Below are 27,184 nucleotides of genomic sequence, written 5' to 3' on the forward strand. Positions count from 1 at the left end.
TTGGACAGGACCCATCCATCCTACCTGCTGGGGCTCAGCCGTGTGTTTGAGACCACGCTGGTATTGCCTTCCTCGTTTCCTGTAATGTCTTTGTTCCTGGAAAACCTTGATCATCTCTCTGCAGATGATCAGGGAGTGGCCAGGAACTGCAGCTGTGAGTGCCCCAGGCAGAGCTCCCCGTGAGATTTCGTGACAGAGCTCCGCATTCCTCCAGCTGCTTTGCTCTGCTCTTACAACTCACAGTTGTCCCAAGGAGACCGCAGCAATGAAATGCAGTGTTGTTCCCTGGTAGATTCTGCAGAAGCTTTCTAATGGGGTTGGAAGCGCATGGAGACCATTCCACAGTTATTTTTAAGGTGGACACTAAATGCCTTGTCCTACATGCCTTGGTTCTAGGAGATGCATACTGCTGATGGGGCTGTGCAATGCCCGCGCTGTCCTCTTGGAGTCTCTGTCTTGGGACAAGGTGTCTGTTTAGAGAAACACCTCGAAGATCTCACGTCCCTGCTGTACCCCTGGGCTAAGGGCTTGCCCTCACATGCTATGTATGCAATGAGGATATTGCTGCATGGGTGCAAAGGGTTCAGCCCTCTCATCTTCCTGTGCTCACCGAGGTGAATGCTCAGCCCTTGAAGCTCCGCAGTCACTTTCTCTGTCAGCAAGGGCAGTAACCAGAAGGCTTCTCCAAAACTCAGCCTTTTTTTTTTTTTTTTTTTTGTCTTAAGATATAGAGATTGCTAAATCTACTCATCATCTAGCAATAAATCCTCATGTTTGGTCCTGCCAAGTCTGTTACCTGAACGGCTTCTTTGTTCAATCCATGTCACAACTCACATCACCTTCTGAGTAAGTGATCTGTCACCTCATGTCACCTCTGCCACTCGGAACAATTCTCAATTCACAGCTTCGTGATTTGTTTTCTGTGCCTTCCATGCATGTGCTCATTTGTTTAATTTACACCAATCACCCCTGCCAGCTGAAGTTCCCTGTGGCCCTGGTTTTCAGGGGTGCAAAAGCCTTGAATTTTCTACCTGCCTGAAGCCTCACATCTGGTGCTATGGGATCCTCCAACTCAGACCTTCCTGCAGTGCTTGGAAACTCAAATCTTTCTTCTCCACAGCCTTGAAGAAAACGACATCTGGGGACATCATGCGGGAGTTTCGTTTGTGCTTTTGGCTGCAGTGCTCGTATACCCTCAGCAAGAAACAATATTTAAGCCCTATAATAACACATAATGGCTGTGGGGTTTTTTTGTCCCAGCCAAGTGCAGCCAAGCTCAATGTGAGATCAATTCACTCTGGCCGAGGCAAACAAACAGCCTCACCATGTCCACAGGCTGTTGTACAATGCCTATTCACTGGGGCTGGAGACACTCCAAAGCCAGGTCTGTGGTGCTGGGTACAGGAAGGATCCCCTAGACAGTCCTGATCAAGTGCTTGTCTACTCTGAAGCTCCAGGTGATCCCTGGAGTCACTGATCCTATGATGCTGAAGGTCTCGGAAAGATGAGTAGAAGAGGAATCCCGGCATGCAGATGGAAGTAGCTGTGCCACGAACCCTGTGATGTGACAGGGGGCTTGTAGACCTGGTGCCTCAACATACACTCCCTGTTAACTTTCCACACCCTTCTCAAACAAAGATATCCTTATATGTGACACAAGGTGGAGAAGAGAGCACATCACATGCAAATCCTGTGGTAAAGGAAGTAAACTATTGTATGTGTAGAGGTGCCTTCAAAAACGAGGTGTGCTTTAATCACAGTCAATAAAAGATCTGCTTTGTTTAACCTTTGTTCCTTAATTTGTCAGAGGAATCTGTCTTGGCTTCCTTATGGCCCTTGTTACTGGGTGAGAGTTCTGGTGGCTGTCACTTGGCACACGCCATTTGAGATGCAAAGGAGTGCCTGGAACACACTGCTGATCCCACCCCGCATCTGTGCTTTCATTTGTTCTCCTCTTTTCCTGGTTGTTCCCTTCACTTCAGTTCTCCCCTGCACTGTGTCGTTTCACACCTGGACCTGCCTACAGGTGAGTTGCCACAGTTCTTTCTTTTTCTTAGGGGCGCTGGGGTACATCAGGGAGGAGGTCTGTGGATGCCTGTCTTCAGCTCTGTTTGCAGGGAGGTGTTTTTTCCCCTCTGTGCTCTCACATCATGCCTCTCAGTAGCATCGGTATAACTGATAGACAAGAAGTGACTGGTGCCAGTCCCACCAGCTTCTGCCAGAAATCCTGTTGCTAGCAATCTTACAGCCACCTGTAAGACACCGTGGGGTGTGGGTTGGTGTCGTATGTGCTCCCTTGTCCTGCAAATAAGAGGTAGAAAACTATGCATGCAATGAAAACCGTCCTGTTAGGCTGTCCTGAGAGCTGCAAAAGAGGCAGAACCCAGGTTTTGGGGCACAGGCTGCAGCCCTACGGCCTTAGAGACCACAGCAACTGCAGAAGAGAGTGTGGGGGTCTCAGAATGAGAGCAATGGGGGTGCTGCAGAGCTGAAATATCGTGTCTCCGGTACAAAGAGGGTGCACCCAGCAGGGTGCTGCGGCTTGAAGGGTGGAGGATGGTGCTCTGATGGAGGCTGCTGGTTCTGAGACTTTGACCTCCATATTAGACAAATAGAAAAAAAAAAAAAATATATATATATAAGACTGCGGATCGGGAAAGCTAAATGCAGTTTGCACCTCAGCAACAAGCATCTTATTGGCATGGGGTTATGGAGGCCATGAGACCCCTTAACTGCAGGTTGCTTTTCTGGCTGTTGCTGGCCAGAATTGGGCTGTGTATGCATATATAGACGAATACTGATGTGTATCTATAGTAAATAAAACAGATATCATAGAATCATAGAATCACCAAGGTTGGAAAAGACCCACAGGCTCACCCAGTCCAACCATCCACCCATCACCAATAGTTCTCATTAAACCATGTCCCTCAACTCATATCTGTATACTCCTCTGTGTGCTCCTATGTCTTGTATGAATTTAACATATTTTTCCTGGTGTGACGTCCAACCAAATGACAGCCACCAAACAGAGGCACCCGCTCCTAAGATGGCATCAAAATCAAGATGGCTGCAGCTGTGTGTGTGGGGAAACGCCTTCCCGCCCAGAGGGAAAGGAGGCGTGGCTTGTCCCACCAGCCAATCACAAGATGGTGTGACCAGAAGGGGCGGGGCTTATGGAGGAAATGGGGCTGGTGGGGGGAGGGGGACAGCGCCTCAGGGATGTGTCCCTCAGCGCTGGGCAGTGTTATGGCGCGGGCCTGAGGAGCCGGGCGCCGCCTGCTCCTGGTGTTCCTCTGTGAAATGAGGGGTGGCTGATGAGAACAGACTGTAGGTGGGGATGGAGGAAAGGCTGGGCACTGCGGAGAGGTGGCTGTGCCCCATGGGTGTGTGTGGGTGTAAGCGTGCAGTGCGTGGTGCTCTCACAGCGGCCGTTCTGCCTGATAGGAGGAAGCCAGAGGTGAATGTGCCTCAGTGCTGTGCCCAGCCCCACTGCCCACCCGCACACCTCCCTGCCGTGCTATGCACCCGGAGCCACGGCCCTACTGACGTCAGCATGCAGCCATCACTCAGTGCTCTGTCTGTGGTGTTTGCAGATCCATTCATGGAGCTCTTGGAAGGGAAGATCTCTTGGAAGAAACTCCTCACCTTCCTCCTCTTCAGCTTCATCTTCAGCTTCTGCCTCTTTGCTTCTCTTCGTCAGTTCAGGACTCCCGAGCCAGAGGATTACAATTCCTATCTTTCTACAGAAAGACTCCCAGCTGGAAGTACCAGCATGCTGCCGAAGAGTGAGCGCATGCTGACCATCCTGCTGTGGACATGGCCCTTCGGTCAGCGCTTTAATTTCAGCAACTGCTCGGAGCTCTTCGACACCCCGAACTGCCACTTCACCACCAACCGCAGCTGGTCCCAAAAGGCAGATGCTTTGATTATGCATCACAGGGATGTGTATTGGGACAGAGAGAGGCTGGCCCGGATCCCCAGGCTCCCATCCCAGCGCTGGATCTGGTTCAACATGGAGTCCCCAAGTCATTCTCCAAACTTAGGTGCCATGGACCACCTCTTCAACCTGACTATGTCATACCGGAGAGACTCAGACATCTTCACCCCCTATGGGGAGCTGCAGCTGCTCAGCGAGCCCCAGCCCTTCAGCATCCCACCCAAGACCAAGATGGTGGCCTGGGTGGTCAGTAATTGGAGACCAAGCTCCCACCGGGTGAAGTACTACGAGGAGCTGAAGAAACACATCCCTGTGGATGTGTACGGGCGGCAACACTTGCCCCTGTCCATGGACATGCTCCACCAAACTGTATCCCAGTACAACTTCTACTTGGCCTTTGAGAACTCAGAGCACAAAGACTACATCACTGAGAAGCTCTGGAGGAATGCCCTGTCCTCTGGCACCATCCCAGTTGTTCTGGGGCCACCTCGAGAAAACTATGAGCACTTCTTGCCCCCCGACTCCTTCATCCACGTCGATGACTTTGCCAGTGCTGGTGAACTGGCGCAGTACCTGCAGGAACTGAGCAGGGACACCGAGAAGTACCAGCGCTACTTCCAGTGGCGCAGGTGGCTGAAACCTGTGCTGGGGATCGGCTGGGCCCTGCAAGTCTGCAGAGCCTGTCACTTCCTGCAGAGGACAGAGGCCAGCTACCACGTTGTGCCCAATCTGTCTAAGTGGTTTGTATAACAGCTGTTTGCTCAGCTCTCTGCTGCGTTGCGATCGTTTTGTCCTCGCTGGGTGGTTGCAGTTTTGAAGGCTGATTGAATGTGATGGAACCGGAGGGACGAGAGGAGCTTTGAAACAAACTAATGGGGAAACGTTTTGGTGTTGGGTATGCCTTTGTCTTACTAGGGAATAGACTATCAGGTAGAATAGGACATTGTATCTTGTCGACGCATTGGGTACCTGAACGGCATGTTATGCTGGCTGCAGCTCAGTCTTTGGAGAAGCTCAGTGCAAAATGCTCCTTTTTTTTTTTTCCAGCCTCCAGTCTCTGGAAACAGTTCTGGATGGACTCCACTGATTGAAAGGCAGAAGTAAGGGGTAGAGAGGGGAAGGTGGAGAAGCAATTTATACAATTGTAAATCTGTTTCAAGGACTTTGTACTGTGCAAAGCTGCAGCTGGAGGGGGTGGCCATGCTGTGCGGCTACTGCTGCTGCAGGAGTGGTGGCTGTGCTCCTCCCTGCTGACCTCTCTTTGCCTCAGGCTCTGCCTTTGGGGTGCTGCATCAGGATGCTAAGCAGGCAGGAGACTGCTGCCTTTATTTTACAAGTCTGCTGTTTGGACAGCTTAGTGAGACAGCGTGGGCCTGGGGAAGGATCTGACAGGGGCACACTGGTGTGGGTAAGGAGTGGAGTGACACGGATGAGCCCTGAAAGCGCTGTGAAGTTTTCACACATGCAGCACCCTATGGCAAAGAAATACTGAGCACGGCTGTGTGTGACGGACTGCCTCCTCCTGTGTGCCCGAACATCCCAACTTCTGCCCATCAGCTGATGGCCGTGCTCTGGGCCATGCATTACAAACACCTTTTTGTGTTTGACCTTTATTAAACTTCCTGCTGCTGTTCAGGTCATAGTACTGGAAAGTTTACTTTCCAGCTGGGGAACCCCTTTGCATGGAGATAAGAGGCACAGCCCAGGCTCCCTGCGGCCACCTCCGGACATCCAGCTTGTCTTCCTGACTGCTGCTGAGCCCTGAGCGGAGGTTTCCAAAGGTCTGTTGTAGCCCCAGGATGTTTCCACGAGGAAAGTCAACTCCAAGTCCAGCAATGCGTATAGAGACACAATTGTTTTCTCCATCAGCACCATTTAGTAAAGATTTCCAAAGAATTCCCTCTGCATTTCCTTGCGCACTCATTCTGTGGCTGATGACCCACCAACGAGACCTTATCTTTAGCATTGTGAGTCTGTTCTTTCACAACCTTTGTCGCCTGCTTTTTTTTTTTTCTCTCTGCTTTGCAGATTGGTTGAATATATTGATCATCACAAGCCTAAGAATAAATCCTTCACTCTGAAATCTGAACTTTTATCCCTCCTCTATTTCCCATCATTCTGATGGTACCCATCTAGATGGAGCCTCACCAACGCTGCTTCGTTTCTTGAAGAGCCTTTGCTGGATCTTAGCAAAGAAATTCACATAGAGAAACACGCCACATCTTCCTTGGCCACGTGCTTGCTGACTGCTTCAAAGAAGAGCAAAATATTTGTGAAGCAACCATCTTTATTGCCAAATATTTGCCCATGTTTCTGCCCCTGCCTTGCCTGCCTGCAGACACACACCTCTCCTTTAGCTCCTGGATGCACTGACCAACCTGGTGTTCTTCCCATCTTGAAGCCCTCTAGGTCCTGAGCAGCTGGAGAAATGTAAGATGTTAATGCTGCTGACTGAGCTGGGATAGATGTGATTAGAGAGAACTAATATTCTGCAGGTGAGCGGTCTCTTCCTGCTGAGGAAGGGCTGGCAGGGACATGGGAATGGCAGGACAAAATCCAGCATGAACCTTCCCCTCCTCAGTGAAGTGGAGGCACACACACAGGCTGAGTTCCTTATGGGATGAGAAAGCTGACACCACAGTTGGGAAACTCTGGAAGGGGTGACTTAATCGAAGGAAACATCTGGATGGCTGCACCGCGGGGCCTGGGGCTGGTTTTTCCCATCTGCACCCACTTGGGAAAATGCCATACGTCAGTGTGAGGGGCTCCTTCAGTCCCTCAGAGAGGTGATGTGAAAATACCCTGCTCCCCAAAAACCTTCCCTGCTTTCACCCAAAGGTGATAGAAGCCAGGCTGAAATGTTCTCAGCTGATGCTTTTGGGCAGAGATGGTCTGGAAAACAAAGGGGAGAGGTTTGCTTCCCCAAAAGGAGAGCAAGAGGCTGATCCTCATAGGAAACTGAGGAAAGAATAATGTAAAAAAAAGTCGAGTTTTTGGAGCAGGGTCTAAGCAGACAGTTGCAATCTAAGGCAGGAGATGGTCAGCCTTCCCTGGTGCCAGCTGGTATGGCATGGCTTGGGGTTCTGTCCCTCCGCTGAGATATCCCTGTCTTCTCATGGCCTGGAAAAGTGCTGTGTCCCCCGACTCCAAGTATTTCCAGCATCCTAGGAAATATCCCCATGGCCCCACTGAGCTTCCTACCCATGGAACCTTTGCTCTGTAGGGCTACCAGGAGCAGAGAGGAAAGGCAGAGCGTGAGAAAAACACAAATCCCCATGTAGTGCAGCACTGCAGGTGGGGATGGGAAGAGAAATGGCTGAGATAAACCAAAACCCTGAGAACACAGGAGATGGAGCCCTCTGAGCTCAATAGCTTCATCCCTGCCAGGTCCTGAGTGCATGATGGAAACCGAACCAACCCCAAAATTGTGCTTTCCAGCTTTTTGGAACCTATGGGCAGACACCCATCCCATTTCTCAGGTATTTCCTTTTCTACTTAAAAACAAAGACATGAATACCGAATGTCAGGGTGTTACAGCTAGCACCAGCCAGTGAAGATGGTGAAGACCCCCACATCCAAGTGAGCAACACACACCTCAACCCCAAGAAATGGCACTCAGAATCCCTTCAGCCCAGCAGCATGACCTGTCTGTATGCTGTCGCCTGCAAACGTTATTTTCTTTCTGGACGAGTCAGAGTTTCCAAGCGGCCCTCTCCAATTCGATCACTAAAACTTCACTTCATCTTTCTTTTTGCCTTTCTCTTCTATTTTTTTCGGGCAGGCCGGCAGCAGGATCGCAGCTTTTGCAGCACACACACCCCCGCACCCCCGCACACGCGGTCACAGACGGAGATTTATGAGCCTCAAAAGATGCTTCGTAAAATATTTACAGAGCAGAGCTTCAGGGGCGAGTGGTTGAGTCGGCCACGAGACGTCAGATCTCTGGGTGGCACGGCGGGGGGAAGATAAACAGACCTTTTTTTCCATTCCTGAAAAACCACTATAAACCTTTTGGGTTCAACGGCGTTTTTGCCTGCTCCCTTCTGCCCACTGAAAGAGGCGGATGCGTGGGGCCGATGGGTGGTAAAGATGGAATGAACAAGTGCTGCTTGGATGAGTGGTTGAGGGCTGAACTTGGCTGGGATTCCAAACTGCAACGTTTTCCCCAAAGCAAAATACTAACCACCATCATCATTGTCTTAATATGAGGAGCAACAAAACCACAGCCAACGCTGCTGCTGACTGCGAGTTGTTTTCCCTATAAAACTTTTCTAAGCTCAGCGCTGCTTCCGGATGAGCAAATGAAACACGTTTCTGGCTGACCTTATCAAAACCTTACATTCTCTTTCTCCACTTCTTTCCTTTAAAAAATATATATTTTTTGGACGCGATTTTGCCAGAATTGGTGCATCCCTATGGGACACTTCAGCTTTGAGCCAACCCAAGTGGAAGAGCCTTCGAGCAGAGGGGATGAGGATGATTATTTCTGTGGCCAAACCAGTACAGATTCATACAGGCAACAACCTAGCCCTGGTAATGTTTTAAATCAGTGCTTTTGCAGCAATACATCTTTGTGATGGTGGAATGATACAAACAGGGGCTGCTGGCAGATGTGCATGGAGGTTTCTGCAGGAAATGGGAAAATAAAGTCAAGCTCCATCTGCCCCTTAGCCTGCAGAGAGCCACATGGACCCTCTCTGCTCTTCCAAGAGAAAACCCACATCTCCCATTTCCATGCTCATCCCCATCCCCATGCTGGGGACGTAACCGCGCACCGCAATGAGTCGCTCATAGGCAGCAGTAAGATGAAAACCACAGAGAAATCAACACAACCACAGAGAAATCAACATAATTCTCCTTTTATTTTCACTTTATCGTGAGTATGTAACAGCATCACACCCGAGTTTATGTTTGTTTAAAAAAAATAATATCATACTGCATTCTTTTTTTCCCCCAACGTTTAGAATAAATGGTAAAAATGTAATAAATGTAAACTGCACTTGGCACCATTTGGATCAATAAATAAAATCTTAAAAAAAAAAAAAGAGAGAGAGAAAGAACGCGGTACATAGATGGCACACTATGGTATCTAAATAAATAACATAAGTTACTTCGAATAAATAGGGAGTATCTAAAATATAGATGCATTGCATCAACTTTTGCAGATGGTCGGACAGAGCCGACAATACCAGAAGGGAAATGGGGTTGCGCCAATGGCATTGAGTGGTGTATGGGGATGTGGGGACGTGGGGATGTGGGGATATGAGGATGTGGGGACATGGGGATGTGGGGGCAGGGCTGCCTCCTCCCGCGCTCACCCTTCTCCTGCCTATGGCTGCCCAATCTCCTTTCCCCCCCCCCCCCCCCTTTTTCCTTCTTTTCTTCCTCTTGCACGTCAACATGGAGGTTCTGCCTCGTGTAACCAAGAACAACAACATGTGGTAGCCCTATTTATGAAGAGATGGCAGCTGAGGTCTTGAATACTGCCGAAAAACCATTTGTCTTGATTAACTGGGAGAAGTGATTTCTTCCCAGTGCATTTCTGGACCTGTTTAAATAAAGGACGCAACGTTTGCCAGTGCTTTCACCGAGTGGAAACAATGATGTTAGGCCCATTCCCCCTCACCGATACCAAATCGGGAGTGCGCCCATGTTGGCAAATGGGATCCCGACTGATGCAAGTGACAGGCGGAGCCGAACCAGAGCCAGAGCCAGAGTTACCCAAACACAGCACGGCCATATGGGGATGTGTATAGTAAAACACAATGAAACGTCCCATAACTCATTATCGGAGAGTCGGGATAACATAACACTCATATTTTGCGCTGTCACAACCACTGGAGTAGTTCTAAACATCTCGTCGTCCTTTTCAGCCCTCGTCTCCTGCCTTGGGTGATGGGCAAGCTGCAGGGTTGAAGATGCCCCCCAAATCCCCAAAACACCGCCTGACAGATGTTGCACACCGTTATTAGCAATCAGTAACGCATGGGGTGATGAGGAAGAGAGCCAGATGAGACTGCGCCGTAGCTTTGAGCGGGGAATTTTCCATCCTTTTGCCTTTTCTGCATTGTAGACATTCTTCCGGACAGCTCCAGCTCCTATTACAGCAGAGAGGGCTGTAGAAATGGAAAGCATTAAGGGAAAGAGCGGCGGTTCTATTGGAACCACATTTCCCTGTGCAGGCGGTGCGGGACAGGGCAATGGTCCCGGAGATGGAGGACACACGTGTCCCCAAGAGGACAGCCCTGAATGACACGCACGGAAGCGACACGCAAGCAAAAGCCATGGTTGGGTGATGGCCGCGGCGGCCCCACTCGTCCCCCGGGTGTTGTGTGGCTGCGCAGCTGCAGCCCAGATGCACTCCTCGAACCATCGCACGCCGCCAACGTCAGCCGCTTCCCCCGCACCTCTGCGCGGGGTGAAAAATGAAAGGGGGGGGAAAAAAGAAGAGGCGTTGCAGCTATCCACATTGCTTTGCAGCACGCTTTGATGTGGGGGTTTCCCAATGCTTTGGGGTGCTTTTGGGGTTGCAAAGTGCACCAGGGAGGGTTCAGCAGCACGAAGGTGCAAAGCTGCTGCTGACCTCAGCCCTGCAGGTCCTGAAACCAATGCGTATCTCCAACACATCTCCAAAACCTGACACCGGGAGCAACACAACAGCTGCAAAACCTCAGCGTCACCTCTGCGCTCCTGGTGACACGGGGAGCTCGGTGCTAACCCTGCTGCACCGCTCCGCAGCACCTTCCTGTGCTGGAGTGCCTTTGGGTTTTGGTTGGTTGGTTTTGTTGTGGGGTTTTTTTTTTTTTTTTTTTTTTTTTTTTTTGTTTCACTGGAGGCTTCTGCAACACAACTAATTTTAGTTTTATAGTAGTGAGAACTGGAACGCGCCCAAGCCCTTCAGAGCGCAGTTATTATTATTAGATTTGGGTGCGTTGTGTTGCTTTATTTGAGGGCAGGAGCGAGCTGTGGGCACAGCGCAGGTCACAAGCACAGATCCTCCTGCAGCTGCTTCTTTTGGGGTCACCTTTGTCACCGCCACCCCCAAAATCCTGCCCATGTCCACAGTGGCTGCGGTCCCAATATGGCACAGAGGTCCCCCAGCGGAGCGCTGCCATTGGAGCGTTCTCGCTCTGTGCCCAGGACATGACACCAATATTCTCCTTCTGTTTATGATTTGCTTTTTCTGGGAAGAGGGCCAAGGGGAGAAAACCCATCAATCCCAGGCAACAAATTTAGCCTGCCCAGAGAACGCAAAAGTCTGCGGTCTCATTTATTTCTCCGCAGAGTAAACAAGAGTGACACTGCTGTAAATGCGAAGCGGAGCCAAAGCGCAGGCCCGAGCCCTGTCCTACATGCACTTCGAGCTGTGCTGCCCCATTGGGAATCCCACTCACCCTTAGGACAGAGCTGGGCTGGCTTTGGGGGGGTCCTCACCTGCTGCAGCCCGGCCGTGGCTCTGTGTCACCTCCGTGGCAGTGGCACGTCTCCAGCCTGGCTGCAGGCGGAGGGGCCATGGGGTTAATCCAGTTACTGCAGATTATCCTACAAAGCAGCAGCTGCAGGGAGTGAGGGGATGGGGTGTGGGGAGCAGAGATGGAGCTTTTTCATGGTGTGCATGCAGCTCTGCACCTAACGTGGGGCTTTGGGGCACAGTGTGGGGACCCCAGCATGGACACAGTGAAAACAGGGGATGGCAGCCCCACCTGGGGCACCTGTAGCCATCCAACACCCCCTATGCCCACAACACCCCGTAACACCAGGCACCATACAGACACACTGCACTGCACACAGACACGTTTGACCCTGCACACACATCCCTGTCACTTCTACCGTGCAGCTCACAACCCTTCAGCAGGTGACACATCTGTGTGACAACACCCGGTGCGCAACCCAGTGCACAACGACACGGACAACGTCTGTGCACAACACCCCATGTGCAGCACAGCCTGAGTGTGTGTCACCCCCTGAGCCCATTGCCTGTGTCGCACACCCAACCGAAGGGTCGACTGATGGGAACCCCCTCAGCGGGACAACGCTCACACTTACACCTTCCTCTGCAGCCCCACAGTCACAGTGCACGCATGTGGGCAGGAAGCAGCGCTCGGGGCCACACGAGCGTCGCAGTCTCTCCTCCTCCCACTGGACATGGGGGGGGGGGGGTCCACGGGGCATCTCTTCTTCTCCTCCATGGACAAAGAGGGTCCCAGTGGACATGGGGGGTCCATGGAGCATCACTTCTCCTCCCACTAGACACGGAGGGTCCATGGGGCATCTCTCCTCTTCCCAATGGACATGGGGGGTCTGTGGGGCATTTCTCCTCCTCCCAATGGACACGGAGGGTCCATGGGGCATCTTTCCTCTTCCCAATGGACATGGTAGGTCCATGGGTCGTCTCTCCTCCTCCAACTGGACACGGGAGGTCCATGGGGCGGGCAGCGGTGCGGGGTCCATCCCCATCCCCACCACGGGCTTCGGCCCCATTGAGCCACCCCCCAACCCGGCCCTTCACACACAGCCGCACTCTTTGGCCGACAGCTCATTGACGGTGTAGTAGCGGTTGTAGGCATCCAAGAAGGAGACGTCATCATCGTAGGCCAGCGGCCTGCAGCAGGGCCGCGCGCGCACCTTCTCCTTCCTGATCTTCTTCCGGCTGCGCACGCTCTTCAGCGAGAGGTCGTAGTTCCTGACGGCCGCGTCGCAGGTGCCGCTGCAGTAGCGGAACAACACGGTCTCGTCCGACTCGTAGCCCAGGCCCAACTCGCTGACGCTCACCTCCAGCTCCTTCAGGGCGCAGGGTTTGTGGCGGGCGCGCGCCCGCTTCATGCGGTTGCCCGCCTTGGGGAAGAGGGGCAGCTCGTGGCCGCCCGAGTTCATGGCCTGGCTGTAGCGCTCCACTAGTGCCGAGATGAGCTGCCGGATCTCCCCTTCCGTGTAGCTCTCCAGCAGGCTGCTGTCTGCAAGAGAAGGGGCAGAAAGGGCAGCGTTCAGTGCCACAAAGCCAACTGCGGCCGGGAATCAGAGATGCACAGAATCACAGAAGGTGTGGGGTGAGTGGGGATGGACCCTCCGGTCCCTCCCTGATGTGCATGGGTGGTAGGGTGAGAGGGAATAGCATTAAACTAAAAGAGGGGAGATGGTTTAAGTTAGATTTGAGGAAGACTTTTATCCAGAGGGTGGTGAGGTCCCAGCACTGCTGCCCAGAGCTGTGGATACCCCATCCCTGCAGGTGCCCAAGGCCACGGATAGGCACTGGGCAGCCGGAACTGGTGAGGAGCACCCAGAGCAGGGGGGTACAACTGGATGAGCCTTAAGGTCCAACCCAACACTCCAACTCAACCATTCCATGGTTCTGTGATCTTTAAGGCTCCTTCCAACCAACTCATTCTATGGCTCCATAATCCTTGAGGCACCGTCCGACCCAACCTATCCTGTGACTCTATGCGTGGGGCTGAGACCCCAAGATGGGTTCCTCATTATGCAAAAATAACCCCACAAATAACCCCACCTTCTTCCTCTTCCCTCCTCCTACTTTCTGTTTTCCTCCCTGCCCAAAGCCATGCCCTTCCCCTGCACATCAAGTGCACGCTTAGAAGTGGAGGGGAAAAGAAAGCATAATGAATATCTGCTGTGCTCATGGTTTCCAGCTGGCCGATGGCAGCAGTGCTGCGGGTGGGGATTGGGCAGCGTGATGTGGGGTGCACGCAGCAGTGGGGACACGGGGGCGCTGAGCAGCACATGGGAACCAACATTCCATGGTGGCATCGCCCCGACTTGCCAATGTGCAAAAAATCTTCCAGATCCCCACCAAGAGATGACACTACAGAAAAGCCACCGTGGAGTGGTGAGAAACTGCAGCAAATGTAGTATTTGGGATGTTTCCCCATTGCTTGATGGAAGGGCTGCTCCCCAGAACCGCAATGCGTGCTGCACACACAACGCGCCCAACAGCAGCTGGCAGCATCCTTGTCCCCATGTCCTAACCCAGAGCCCAGGCTTTGTCCAACCCAGCAGTGGGGGAAGCACGGAGGAAAGCGTGATTTGACAGCTTGTCATCGGTTTCCAAATTTCAAACCAAGAAGTTCCTCTGGTTTGGAATAAAAGCAAACACGCCTCGGATTTCCAGCAAGCTGCGAAGGCAAAGGGGCGAGCGGCGCTCCGGGGGAAGTTGCTGCAGGATGGAGCCGCTTCCCTTCGCTTTCAGCTCCTGTTTGACATTTTGCATTTTTAAAAATAGCGTAGCAATTAACAGCAACAAAAAAAGACCTCAGGAGAAAAAAAAAAGGGAAAAAAAAAAAAAAGCAGCTCTTGGCATGAAGTTGAGCGTGAAGGTTTGCTGCCTTTTCCATGCGTGGTTTTCCCGGGATGCTCCCGACCCTGCGCTTTGCTAAAGGCAGTGCAGGAGGAAGGGAGGCAAGGGAGAGGCTGTGGGGTGGCTGAGACAAAAGCAGCCCCCATTGTTGTTGTGGGGCTGTGGGCGCTTACACTGGGCGAGCAGAGAGCTGTGGCGTGGCAGGGCCCGGGGGGGTCTCCGCGGAGCCACCGGCAGCGAGGAAGAGGAGGAGGAGGAGGAGGATGCCCGTGAGGCTGGCGAGGAAGGCAAGGGGCTGTATGTCCGGCTTCCGTTGAACATGTCTCTACAAACTAAAATGGATAACATGGAACTGAGGAGCATCGATGCAATGGCTGCAAACTTCCATACCTTCATCTTAGAGCAAGTCAGAACATTGAAACTCTGCAAAACAGGCAAAACAAATATTCTTATTACACCACCTTTGCCCGGGGCCCCCTCTCCCACCCCTGTCCCCATGGCTCAGGTTGGCCAAGAGCCCCCTGCTGGGCTCCAGCCCGTCCCCTCTGCCCCCAGGAGTGGTCCGGATGGGACTGCAGTGGGGAAACGGAGGCACAGGGTGTGGGCTGAGCAGGAGAGAGGCGAAGGTGATTCATGGCTGGGGTGTCCCCAGTGGTGACAGTGGGGACAAGGGGATGTTCTCACTCCATGCAGCCCCAGCAGCAGATGATGTGTAGGGTATAAGCCTCCCTCTTGGTGGCTGGGTCTCCATCTTGTCCTTGCATTGGGGATGAGACCCCAGTGGGCGGCTGTGAGTGAAGGATGGGGAAACCCACAGGGAGGGGACCCCACGCCATCACCTTCACCCCACGCTGAGCCCCACTGCTCTGCCTCCACCAGAGATGTGCACAGAGCCCAGTCTGCCATGGGGAACGGGGTTGTGCTGCTCAACCTCCGCCCGGATCCCTGCCCCAACAGTGCACCAACACGGCCACCCCCACTACACCAAAACCAGCAAAACCACAAGAACTGCCCCACTCCATCCCAGCAGCGCTGGCACACAGGGACCGAAATTCGGGGCTGTGGCATTGGAGGATCTCACATCATCCCAAAACCCGAAGGGCAGCCGGGATGCCCTTACCTGACCGTGCTGGGATCTGTCCATCCAGAGCAGGTTGGACCCGGTGGGAGCTGATGGGTGCAGCCATTAAACCCCCATCACCGCCAGCCTTCGGAGAGCGGCGCTGACTCGCAGTCACCTCCCATCCCCTTTTTCTCATCTCAGCTCCTTGCAAACTCCAAACATTTCTCCTTTTTAAATAAATTTTCCACGGGGTGTTGGTGTTTGGGGGGGGGGGGGGGGGGGGAGGGGGTTGGGAAAAGGGGGGGAAGAGAGAGAAAGGAAAGAAAAAAAAAACAAAACACAACAAAACATAACCCGGTTTAGCAATATTTGCCAAATAGAATATACTGGGGGGGAAAAAAATGTTTATTTTAAAATGGAATTTGACAGATTCACTTTTACTGTTATTGCAGAAAACAGCCCTGAGAGCTGCGCAAGTGCTGCCTCATTGCCAGCAACGCTTTATTTTACAGGATGCAGCTAATTACGCGTTAACTAGCAGTAATTATACGCCCTGTAGGTTACAAGATAATTGTAGAACCCAGCCAGAGCCTAAATATTTTCAACTGGGCTATAAACAATGCCAAGATAGAAAAAGAATAGTTTGGCCATATAAGGAGGTAAGATCATGAAATCCCTCCATGGTACCGGGAGGCAGCGCCGGAGCGACACGCACAGCGTGCCGCGGTGCTGGCGTTGGGCTGAGCACTCGTAGGGTGGATGGTGCCCCATGAGCCATGGTGGGGAGGGTCATTGGAGGGCATCGAGTGGGTTTGCCCCATGGTTAATCGCGGTGGCTGAGTGATTTCAGGCTGAGAGCAATGCGGAGACAAAGGGGAATGCACGCTGGAAATGCTCGTGGGCATCAAATAGGTGCGGCGAAGCAATGGGGGATGGTGTTGAGGCTTTGGATGCGGTGCTGTAGGGTTGGAGCTGGGCAGGACACGCAGCACGGCGTGGCCAACCCCAGGGAAGGGCTTCTGGCTCGTTCTGAGCCCGTAACATTTCAGCAGGGCGGGTTCAGCCTTCCACATCCCGTACAAACGCTCCTCTTTGGGCAGCCAGCAATTGTGGCCCCCGCCCGCCCGCTGGTGACCTTTCCAAAGGCTGGATGGAACTCTGGCTCCAAAGTGCAAAACAATCAGAAACAAAAATGATTCATAGAACTGTAGAATCACAGAATGGCCTGGGTTGAAAAGGACCACAATGTCCATCCAGTTCCAACCCCCTGCTATGTGCAGGGTCGCCAACCAGCAGCCCAGGCTGCCCAGAGCCACATCCACCCTGGCCTTGGATGCCTGCAGGGATGGGGCATCCACAGCCTCCTTGGGCAACCTGTTCCAGTGTGATTCCAGGCTTTGCCTTTGGTTTCACTCACTCTAAAAAGCCCCAGACCCCATGTGCCAACTGGTGGGGAAAGCAGAAATGCAAGGGGGGAGAAAAGGAAAATCAGACACACACAGCTCACGGCCACGACTCCCCCAGGGCTGACTCTGAACTGTGCCCTCTGATCCCTCTGGTTTCCACCTATCCTAAACCCAACCGCAATGATAATGTTTTGCTGCAGCCAGATGGCCCCATGCTGCCATGTGCTGGTGCCCAGCTACTCCCATGGGCATCACAGCTCTGCCATCCTGCACTGACCCTTCCCCATCCCCATCCTTGAAGCCTCCATCCTCCTCCAGCAAAAGTCAGTGCTCCCTGAGCTGCCCATGGGCTCAGCATCTGCTGGGTTGGGTACCACAACGCTCACTCCCGCTGGCACAGGGAACACTGTGCTCTTCCCAGTCTGCCATGAGGTCCCATCTTGGTTACGCTGCTGCTGCTCCTCCTGGGATCAACAGAAGGCCAAAGTCTGCACTTGGATTTTCTTCTGGAGAACAGCCCGAAAGCACTGAGCTCTCCCAAATTCTCCCGATAATCCATCAATGCAATGGTACAGATCCAGCCGCACTGCGCCTGCTGCCAAGCAGGAAACTCGATCCTGCAGGAGGAAACCCTTCCCAGCAGCCCCACTCTGCAGGAGCTGAGCACCAAACTGAGCCCACACTTCTCTGCATCCTCCCTGTGGTCCTCCCCCGGCAGGCTCCACGTCCAGAAGAGCTGGAAACCTCACTAAAAACAATGGCCAGCAGCACAGCCGAGGCTCATTGCTTGCCCAGAGAGAAGCAATGATCTTGGCTCCCCTCTGCCTGGCGCTGGGGTGAGCTCCCTGCCCAGCTCCCATCTCAGCCCGAAGCACTGAGTCCATCCCTCGGTTCTGTGTGTGCCTCTCCAGTTCCCCACTGCCCCCATTGCTCAGCAAAATGTAGAACCAATGGAGCTTGGCTTCTAGCTGGAGGTTTCTTCACTTCATCTCCCAGACGCTGGAATTTCTCACGCCTTTCCCTGCCCAATGGGAGAGCAGCATTCCCATCCCATGGATTCACCAACGCCCGTGGGCTGCGTTGCGTTCGGGACCGCGTGGGCTTCATCCACTTCTCATGCTCTCAGGTTCTCTCCTCCATGACCATTTCCAGCTGTTAAGCCGACTCACGTCGTCCTTCAGCCTCCTCAACGCCTCAACTCCTGATGGAACGAGGTGAGGGGAGAAGCCGAGCTCCATTTTTTACCCTAAATCCTTCTTTACGGCGGAGGGAGAGGGAAGAGGAGACATGCGAACGTTCTGTCCTCGGGCTTTGAAGCCTAGAAGCCAGGGCGCCCAAAAGACATTATATTTTAAGTATGTCATAAATTTTCAGTCGATTCATGCTTCCAGGCATTGATTCATTATTTTCAAGCTCTCGGCCTCGGCCACGGCGCGAGAATGGATGAGGCCACGGAGTGGCCGAGGTTTTTGGCAACACGAAACACTTGGAAAGATCAAGGCCTTGACGGGACATCAGAGAGAGCTTCCACCTGCCACACTGTTTATTTTAGTGCCTTACATGGGAGCCAAGCTGCTTTGAAATCCCGGCTCCTCATGACTCACCCCGCAGGAATTAAACAATTTCCATCCCGGATCCGTGCTGCGGCGGAGCAGCTCCGGGGCTGCGGCTCTTCCAGGCTCCTGGAGAAGCCAATGGATCGAGCAGCTCCCAGGGGTCCCAGCGCCACCGGGGAGGATGGGGACAGTGTGGTGTTCGGACAGAATGTTTCCCAGATGACCCCGAGTTGGTGAGATCCCCTCTAGAAGTGCAGCCCCCAAATGGCATCGCTTTGTCTGAGTGCTGTGCTGAGAAGGGCTGCAGTGGGGATGCCAATGCTGCAGAACAGCCCCAAAGTGGCAAAACGCCCCGAAATGGGGAGCATCAAAACGAAACATGCCCCAAGCCCTGATCTGAGCTTAATGAATTAGCATTAGGTGGATGCAGAGAGGAGAGAAAGAAAGAAGAGGTCCCCAACTCCAGCTCTATCTCAGGGTTGCTCTGTGCCAGCAGCCCCGTGGCGGACAGCAGCTGGGAACATCGGGCAGCAGCACCGTGCACAAAGGATGTGTGGGTTTGGGGCAGCTCTGTGCCCATGGAGCCACGCTGTTGGCACTGCTCCATATCCCCCAACTCCTCCCCAGCTCTCCCCGTGCACTCTAAGTAAAACCAGAGCCCCACGCTCCACATGGATCTGCTTTCCCAAAGTGAAAAGCAGCCCAAGGCGGGGAGCTGCAGAACTTTCCCTGCAGCCCCACTTTCCCTCATTCCTCCCGCAGGGCCGGGGACAGCCCCCACTGCTCCACTGCTCCATGTGCCCGCTCCATGGGGCTGCAGGGAGAGGGCCAGGAGGGTCAGGGTGGTGCGGCTGCATCCCTTTTCACTACCACCACCTCTCGCAAAGGGCAGTTCCTTTTATGACCTTTATCCACTGATTCAATGGGTTTAACCAGCAGCAGAAGCCACCCTTCGTGCTAAGAGATGGGAACGGAGAGGTAAAACTACAGGGAAGTGTTTTGTGATTGCATTGCTCAGCATCAGCCGGAGCAGAGCGTGAAAATCACTCCTTTGAGGTGGGAGTAAACCAAGGATGTGAAACACAACGTGATAGCAAAGCACTGCACAGAAATGGCCCTTTGATGGTGGGCAGGAAAAGAAAATAGAGCATGGAGGCACTACTGTCAACACCGGAGGATTCTCCCCAGAATCTTTACGTCCAACCCCAACATGGAACCTGCAGGCAAAGAGGAAATCAATGCTAACGTGAGCCAAAAAACCACAAGTATGACAGCCCAGGCACCCATGGGTGCTGGCAAATGGTGCTTCTCCAGCCCCAACTTTTCCACTCCTGCCAAAACCTGCTCTGAACGACAGCTCTTTTGGAGCAATAAACCAACCCCTCCAATGCTAAATAACCGCATGATGCCAGAAAGAGGTGGTTTGCTGAAAGAAACTAATTGCTGTGGCTTGTTTGAACAACCCCAGTGCCTGGGGAAATAGGGTTAAAAGCTTACATTTTGGCAGCAGGGCTGAGCTCGGGCCCCAGATGTGCTTTTCTCTGGGCCAATTTCGACACCACTGGTATCCACAGAACTTCCTCCTGCACTGAGGAAGTCACTATGGGACCCAGCAGGACTGGTGGCACAGGGGAACACTGAGGAATGTGGTCCTAAAAGCAAAACAGCAAGCAGTGCCATCTCCAGCCCGGCGTTGGGGCATCCCCTCCGTCTGGCTGTCCTTTTTCCCAAAATCTGCTGTTTTTGCACAGAAGGAGCTGGTTTGTCAAGGCGCCCGCCGGGGATTACAGTGCTTTGCTGAGGGCAGGGAGACCCGGTAGAGGTTTGCAAATCCAATTTGCACTAAACCCTTCCAGTGGGTTTTGGACAGTGCACGGGATAATATCACATTAGCATTTACCATCCGATTCCAGCAGCAGCTGCCGACATATTGAAGCATTTAGTGCTGCTCCACAGCGACTGAACGAGGAATTCCTCCTGAGACGGAGACGGCGGAGCGCTGGGAGTGGAGATTTCGTGGAATCATAGAACATGCCGAGTTGGAAGGGATCATCAAGTCCACATTCTGCACACGGTCACCAAAAATTCACACTGTATTTCTGTGTGCTTCCTGAAGTTTGTTCCCCTTATGAAGGAGGTGCAACTTGCCATGAGGAGTTGTAGGGCATAAGGGAGCTGTAGGGCCACCAGGAAAAACTGTAGGGCCACCACGGTGGAGCTGTAGGCCATAAGGGAGTTGTAGGGTCACCATGCGGAGCTATAGGGCCGCCATGAGGAGCTGTAGGGCCACCATGATGGAGCTGTAGGCCATAAGGGAGTTGTAGGGTCACCATGCGGAGCTATAGGGCCACCATGAGGAGCTGGAGGGCACAGGAGATCTGTAGGGCCACCAAAAGAAGCTGTAGGGACACCATGATGGAGCTGTAGGGCATAACGGATCTGTATGGCTGCCAGGAGAAGCTGGAGGGCCACCATGAGGAACTGTAGGGCCACCATGATGAAGCCGTAGGCCATATAGGAGCTGTAGGGCCACCATGAGGGAGCTCATATAGAGCTGCCATGAGGATCTGTAGGGCCACTGTGAGAAGCTGGGGGCCAAAAGGAACCTGTATGGCCACCAGGAAGGAGCTGTAAGGCCACCATGGGGAGCTGCAGGCTGCTATGAGGAACCTGTAGGCCATAAGGGAGCTATAGGGCTGCCATGAAGAGGCTGTAGGCCGCCATGAGTACTCCCTGTTTACTCTTCTCTATCTTCTTCCCATCATTTCTGTGCTGCCCAGAGCCACTTGGGATCAGATATGGCAGAAGAGTGGCCTGGGCAGGACGAGGCAGACAGCAGCCATCAGTCCTTCTCCACCAGTGTCCCTCTCCAGGGCCACCCACCTGCCTCATACCAATGAGCCCAACCCCGATGTCGTGGGCTGCACCCCATGCCTTCCTCTTCCCCATGTCCCCAGGTGCTCCATGTAGGGGCGCAGCACAGCCAGCATCCTGCAGGACCTCATCCACCACTACCCCATGAAGCCCGTGAGATGCTTGGAGGACCCGTGCTGCCCTGAAGCTGGCTCCTTGCAGCCCTCTAAGCCGCTGTGGATGAGGGTGGACACCCAATGGGGGCATGGCCTTGGTAGGGCAGCAGGGCTGTGGCACTCAGCGCAGGCAATGACTGCCTCCTGCCTCCTCCTGCTGCTCCACTGCTGGCACTGTCCTTCCCAGATGGCTCTATTGAGCCGCTAAGCCTCAAAAATGCAGTCTTAATAAGCCAACACCACTTAACGAAGACAGCAGCTGCCCTGTAAAACTGCAGGCGAGCCGTTCTATAGGGGACAGCCCAGAGGGACAGGGCAGAGCGCCTGCCCCAAGGGGTGTGGGTGCATTTGTTTGTCCCCATGTCACCTGCTTTGGTCCCCTGCCCCATGCATGGGCATGGCATTCATCTGTTCTGCCACAGGCCAGGCAACAGAGAGGGAAAAGCCCAGGGAACCACAAAATGTCTCTGCTGGGAGCATCCCATGGCCGCTCCTCCCCGTGCTGCTGCCACTTGGGAACCACAGTGCCACCGCGTCACAGGGATGCAGGGACCACAACCCCAAATAGGAGTGGGGGCTCTGCCCCATCCAGGGGTCCCTAAGCCCATCAGCTCTTTAGAGGAAAGGATCAGAGAGCAACAACCACCGCAACGAATACGCGGTGCGCTCCCTGCCCGGCCACAGCCAACAACAACATCATTAACGGCAAAAAGAAACCACCAGAAGCTGCACAGAAGCTGCTGCCTGGTCGCAATCTGAGCACTCGGTGCTTTTGCAGCTCTGCTGCTGGAGGAAGGCACAGAGGTGGGCCAGAGCAGCTCTCAGCCACGGGATGTGACACAGAGCTGCTCCCAGCCCTGCGGCGGGGCTGCTTGCTCAGTCCATCCCCCCCATCCCAGGGACTGTTTGCTTGCTTTGAGAGCTGCCATTTGCTCGGTTCCTTCTGGGATGCGTTTTTCCTCCCTGGGAAGGACACGAGATGAGTTTGCAGAGCTCTTCACCCAACCAACATTGCCTGGAAAACAACAGCCAAGGTGAAATCAAGGGCTCTCCAAAGCCCCATTATGGCAAACTCTGCTCCAGGGCAACTCAGTGCCGGGCATCACCCAGGAGAGCTCACAGCCGTGGTCTCAGCACTGCACGTCCCCGCAGCCCGGACCCTGCAAGCACAGCCTGGCCGATGTTCAAAGGAAGCCTTTTCTGCTTGGAAAAAGATGTGGTTCCATCCGAATCAAAACACTCCACGAAAAGCAGCATTGATGGCACCGACATTCCTTGTCAGGGGGCTGTTGGGGGCTTTGAACAGCTGAGGGAGGAAATGCTTTTTTGTTGTCGTTTGAGAACAACGCGGTGGCAAACGACTGTTTCAATTTAGCTCTTTGGATGCGGAGTTACAAAGTGAGACCGTTTGGGGTTTCATGACAAAGAAGTGAAGGGAACAAAACTGCTCGTGGCATTTCCATTCCCCGGGCAGCGGCTCCTTCCCATGCTGGGGATGCTCCTTCCCGTGAGAGCATCCCTGTGGCACCAGCAGGATTGTGTTTCTTTTCCCTCCTTCCAACTTCAGTGGGGAAAGACTGCTCCAAATGGGCCAAATCACTGCAAGAGCTGCGCTGGAGGGGGGAGGGGGGGGATTCCTTCAGTTTGATCTTTAAAGAATGGGGCTGGAGCAGAATGCTCGCCCAGATAAGGACATTAGCCAGCCCCAGAGCTGCATCCCTGCAGCATCTTTTGGGGATGCCAAAGGCATGGCAGAGAACACACAGCATCCTGATTCTGACCCCCCCCCCTACCAGAGCTGCCCCTGCACTTAGTGAGAGGTCGGCTCCTGGCAGCAGGGCTGTGCACACGTGCTTTAGCTCGGAGCAGCATGGAAAGTGCCTGCGGCACCAGGGGGAAAAACACAGCAGTGAAACACAGCAGCCCTGAGCCACGTGCCTGGGCCATCCATCCACCCCACAGCATCCCCCGTCAGCCACCACTCCGCCCCGTTGGGTACCACGGGATGCTCCAGGGGAGGATGCTGCCATCCCAAACACAGACCCGTGTGGGACTGCCACAGGATGGGCCTCCCTGGACAGAAAGCTGCGTGCCTAATGCCACCACGCCAGGCACGGGGACAGCCAAGGTGACACTGCTCTGATTGCACTGCTGCCTGGGCCAGGCTTGGCACCACAGGTGAGGTATTGCACATCTCAGACCGTCCCCTGCATTCATTCCCCCATGGGTTGAAGCCGACCCACAAAGCACACCCCAGAGAGGTGAGGTTGGCCCAGCAGCTCTGCCGGGGGATCCCGCTGGGAGAGCAGGGAGCTGCTGAGCACCGAGCTGTGATTCACAGCTGCACCATGGGAGGGCACCCAGTGCAGCCACCACCAGCCCCGCTCTGCACCCACTGAGCCCTCCCGCTGCACCCAGGGGTGCTCCCAACCCGGGGACCCCCAATTCCAGTGCCTGCACGGCCCTGGCTGCATCCCAACGAGCTGGGCCAGCTCCTGCATCCAGCTCAGGGTGCTGCAAGCTGCTGGCTGCTCTCACCCACCCAAAATTTGCAGCCACGCCACGTGAGAGCAGCCCGGTGCTGCAGGTGCCTCTGATCCGGTGCTATTAAAACCAAACAAACCAAACGCCGTAAGATGTAGAAATGAAACAAAAAGAGTTGTTTTCCCCCAGCACCGCTCCGGTGGGGACGTGGGACAGCTGGCAGCCCCCCCCGTGCAGCAGGCAGGTGCCTGGCCATGTCCCTAAGGGTGCTCACACCGCAGCAGTGCCACATCCCAGTGTGGCACCACCAGCTCTGCTTTGCCACCCGGATTCGGTGCTGCACGGGAGGCTTTGGGGCACAGCCGGGCCGCAGATAAAGCCATCAGCTTTGCAAATCAACGGACAAACGAGTGCTTAAACCTCCGAAAAGCTCCCTTCGGGGCCCTCCCGTCCCCACCTGATTCCTCCGCCCCGCATCACGCCGCGTCTCCGCGCTTCTGCTGTTCGACCCGGGAGCGCACAGCAGTGCAGGAGTGGGGATCCGGGATCCACAGGTGAGCCCGCAGCCAGAACCGGGACTCCAACACAGCACAGGGCCGGGACTCACCCGGAGCTCCCGACCGCCGCCGGCCGCCCCTCCCGCCTCAAAGCCCCGGCGCCGAACTGCGGGTCGGCTCCCCGAGCAGCGATCGGATTTAAATCAGTGCCGGCCACGAGCTACCATATATGTGCAATAAAGACATCCGAGGTCTACGCTGTTTTGTTAAAGCCTTCGTACGGAGAGTGGGAAATTCCCTCCCTCGACGCCGCGCTGCCGTTGGGTCCCCGCGGAGCTCCGGATGCCGCGGATCGGAGGGACCCGAGGAGGGCAGAGCCGGGAGGAGCCGACGGTGCCGCGGATCCTTTCCGTTCCTTAAACTAATATTTAGACAGGACGCGTTTTGTCCCCTAACGCGAACGCGCCGCACCGTGAGCCGTCCGAGCCGTGTTTGCCTTTCCGCGCGGCGGGACGCCCTCCAAGTATGAAGCAAACTCCGCCGGCAGCCCCAACGGCACCGGGCGGGGGGAGGGGGCAGCGGGGGGCAGCCCGGTTCCGGGACCGCCGCTTCGTGGGGCGGCTCCGGTCGTTGGGCTCCGGGGGTGCGAGGGGACAGCGGCAGAGCCGGGGCTGGGCTCGGAGCGACCCCCGGGGGTGCGGGACGGGTCTGTGCGGGGTCCGTGCAGGTGCTCCCGGTTCCACGGGGGGGGTTCTTACCTGCAGGCCGGGCCGGTGCGCAGCGCTCAGCGGCGGCTCCGTGCCGGGACCGGGACGCGCGTGGGACCGGGAGCCGCCATCAGCGAGAAGCGGTGCGGTTCGGTTCGGTTCGCTGGAGCTGAGCCCAGCACGGCTCGGTTCGGCTGTGGCACGGCTGCAGCACGGCTCGGCTCAGCACGGAGCGGGGGGGGCTCGGCCACCGCCTCCTCCCCGCGGCGGGGGGCGGGTTTGGAGCGGGTCGGCTCCCGAGCCCCGCCCGGTCCCGCCTCCCTCCCCCCGGTCCCGGGCTGAGCTCCGGGCCGAGCTCCGGGGCCGCTCCCGCCGCCCGGTGCCGCTCCGCACCCCGTGCATCGTTTGATCTAATCCGTAATTTCTTTTCTTTTGCGACTTCTCCGTTTGCCAAAGGGGATAAGAAACGGTTCGGAGCAGAGGAGAGATGGGGGTCCTCCATCCCCCACGGAGCTCGGGGACGAGGAGCAGTGTGACAACCTCTGAGCCATCAGAGCCCCGGCCAGGCTGCAGCGATGCTCTAATATGGCGATTGGGGAGAAGTTCTTTCTAATCATAAAGAAATCCGGGTCAGCCAGACAAAGAGCGATGTCAAGGAACTGAAATCCTACGAGAAACACATCGAGTTTTAGGCAAACAGGGGCTCAAAGTGCTGCAGTCCCAAAGGCCGGAGGGGACACCGGGCCCTGGCAGCTGATGGGACACGAGGTGACCTTGAGATGCTCCAGAAGAGCCAAGGACGTCCCCTCCCTTTATCTCAGCCGTCTCCTAATGGGACGAGCACTTCTCCAGCCACATCCATGCCCATGTGCTCACTGCAGCACTGCAGGATGGGTGGAAGCATCCCTGCTGCTCCCCTGGCTCCTGCGTGGTGACCACAGAAAGCCAATTCAGACAGCAGAAAGAAGCAGAAAGCGCTGTTTCTTTCAGGTTTGGTGGCATCAGCTGCTCCTGCTGCCCTCTGCCCCGCCATCATTACGCTCCAGAGTTAACAGCCTCACCAGCAGCCCATGCTTTGCTGTGCTCTCATGGCAGCCCCTCCGCACGGCCCGCAGCACCGGAGAACCCCCCCTCCCCATGTGGGAAAGCAGCAAGATGTGCAAACAGGCGCTGCAGCAGAGCCGGAGCGGCTTAATGACTTGTTTTCCCCCATTGTCCGGTCCTCCAGCCCCCCCCCCCCCCAAAAAAAATGTTTGCTTTCCAGCAGCTCTTGGAAGAAACGCGATCCGAGCTCCGTCGGCCGTTGTGCAACGCGGAGGGCGCAGGCTGGGGCAGGCTGGGATCGGGCGGTGTGCCCACCTGGGGCACCTGGCTGCGGGCTGGGGGGGGGTCCTGGCAGCCACCTGCACTTCCCCGAGCAAACAAACAAACAGAGACCCGGCATTCACAGCACGGAGAGGGAGGGAGGGGGGTGGGGGAACTGAAATCCTGTTTGTTGGGATCGCTGGGGGGGAAAGCAGCAGGAGGTAAACAAAGCAAAGCTAATTGGCTTGGCGGTTAGGTGAGTTGGCAGCCAGCGGGATGCTTGCTTTTGGGGACAGATTAAAGCCAAGCTAAGTGTCACCTTTTGCACCTGGAGGTGTCCCCTCTACGGTCCCCCAGGTTCCAGCTCAGCCTGGCTCCAGTGCAGCGTTATCAGGGGCTGGAGGTGAAGGATGCCTGACCCCTGCGCTGCTCAGTGCTGGGGGTGTGCAGGGCACGTGCCTGGCATCCTCCTCTCAGCAGGAAGGAACGCTGCACTGACACTGACTAACTTGCTGGGCTCAGGATCTGCCTGAAATAAATGGAGAAATGCTGAGAAGCAGCAGTGAGAATCCCCCAGCCCCCAACAGCACGTGGAGCACCACCTCCATCGCCCCTCTCCGCACCCTCCCATCCAAGCGGAGCATTGCCTGCTGGATACTGCAGTGTTGCATTGCAGGGTGAACACTGGAGATGCTGAAGAGACCAAAAAAGAGACAAATCTGTTTGGGAAGGGACACAGGTGCCCTTCGAAAGCTAACCATGCTGGGCACCACCAAAGGGACTGCTCTTGGTGTGGGGTGCTCAGGAGGAAATGGCCATTGGAAATGGAGGGATTGGAGGTCTAGGAACTCAGCACTCCTCTACGGCGTGCTCCTTCCTTCTCCTGCCTTC

General features: G+C 54.9%; 3 protein-coding genes across 6 annotated transcripts; 1 reads left to right on the plus strand and 2 right to left on the minus strand.

Annotated features, from left to right (window-relative positions):
- The first annotated feature begins 1,969 nt into the window (after positions 1-1,969).
- On the plus strand, positions 1,970-8,982 carry FUT6 (fucosyltransferase 6). The gene is made up of 3 exons (XM_025144347.3): positions 1,970-2,026; positions 3,594-4,677; positions 4,985-8,982. The coding sequence occupies exons 2-3, from the start codon at positions 3,602-3,604 to the stop codon at positions 5,022-5,024; spliced, it is 1,116 nt and encodes a 371-aa protein (XP_025000115.2). The 5' UTR covers positions 1,970-2,026; positions 3,594-3,601; the 3' UTR covers positions 5,025-8,982.
- On the minus strand, positions 8,781-10,564 carry LOC101752135. The gene has a single exon (XM_004948743.4). It carries the CDS (start codon positions 10,562-10,564, stop codon positions 9,560-9,562), a length of 1,005 nt encoding a protein of 334 aa, XP_004948800.2. The 3' UTR covers positions 8,781-9,559.
- Positions 8,781-25,217, minus strand: NRTN (neurturin). Of its 4 annotated transcripts, XR_005842079.2 has the most exons (5): positions 25,040-25,217; positions 15,367-15,536; positions 14,420-14,578; positions 11,984-12,891; positions 8,781-10,053 (listed from the first exon to the last, which is right to left on the minus strand). XR_005842079.2 is itself a non-coding variant. In XM_015299821.4 (4 exons), the coding sequence occupies exons 2-4, from the start codon at positions 15,503-15,505 to the stop codon at positions 12,443-12,445; spliced, it is 747 nt and encodes a 248-aa protein (XP_015155307.2). In that variant the 5' UTR covers positions 15,506-15,536; positions 25,040-25,217; the 3' UTR covers positions 8,781-12,442. The 4 variants fall into 4 exon arrangements, 3 of the variants coding, with proteins under 3 accessions (XP_015155307.2, NP_001385257.1, NP_001074973.1); XM_015299821.4 differs by having other exon boundaries at positions 8,781-12,891; NM_001398328.1 differs by lacking the exon at positions 8,781-10,053 and having other exon boundaries at positions 10,743-12,891; positions 14,420-14,669.
- Between the last annotated feature and the right edge of the window lie 1,967 nt (positions 25,218-27,184).

Source organism: Gallus gallus, chromosome 28, assembly GCF_016699485.2.
Source record: "Gallus gallus isolate bGalGal1 chromosome 28, bGalGal1.mat.broiler.GRCg7b, whole genome shotgun sequence".
Lineage (NCBI taxonomy): Eukaryota > Metazoa > Chordata > Aves > Galliformes > Phasianidae > Gallus > Gallus gallus.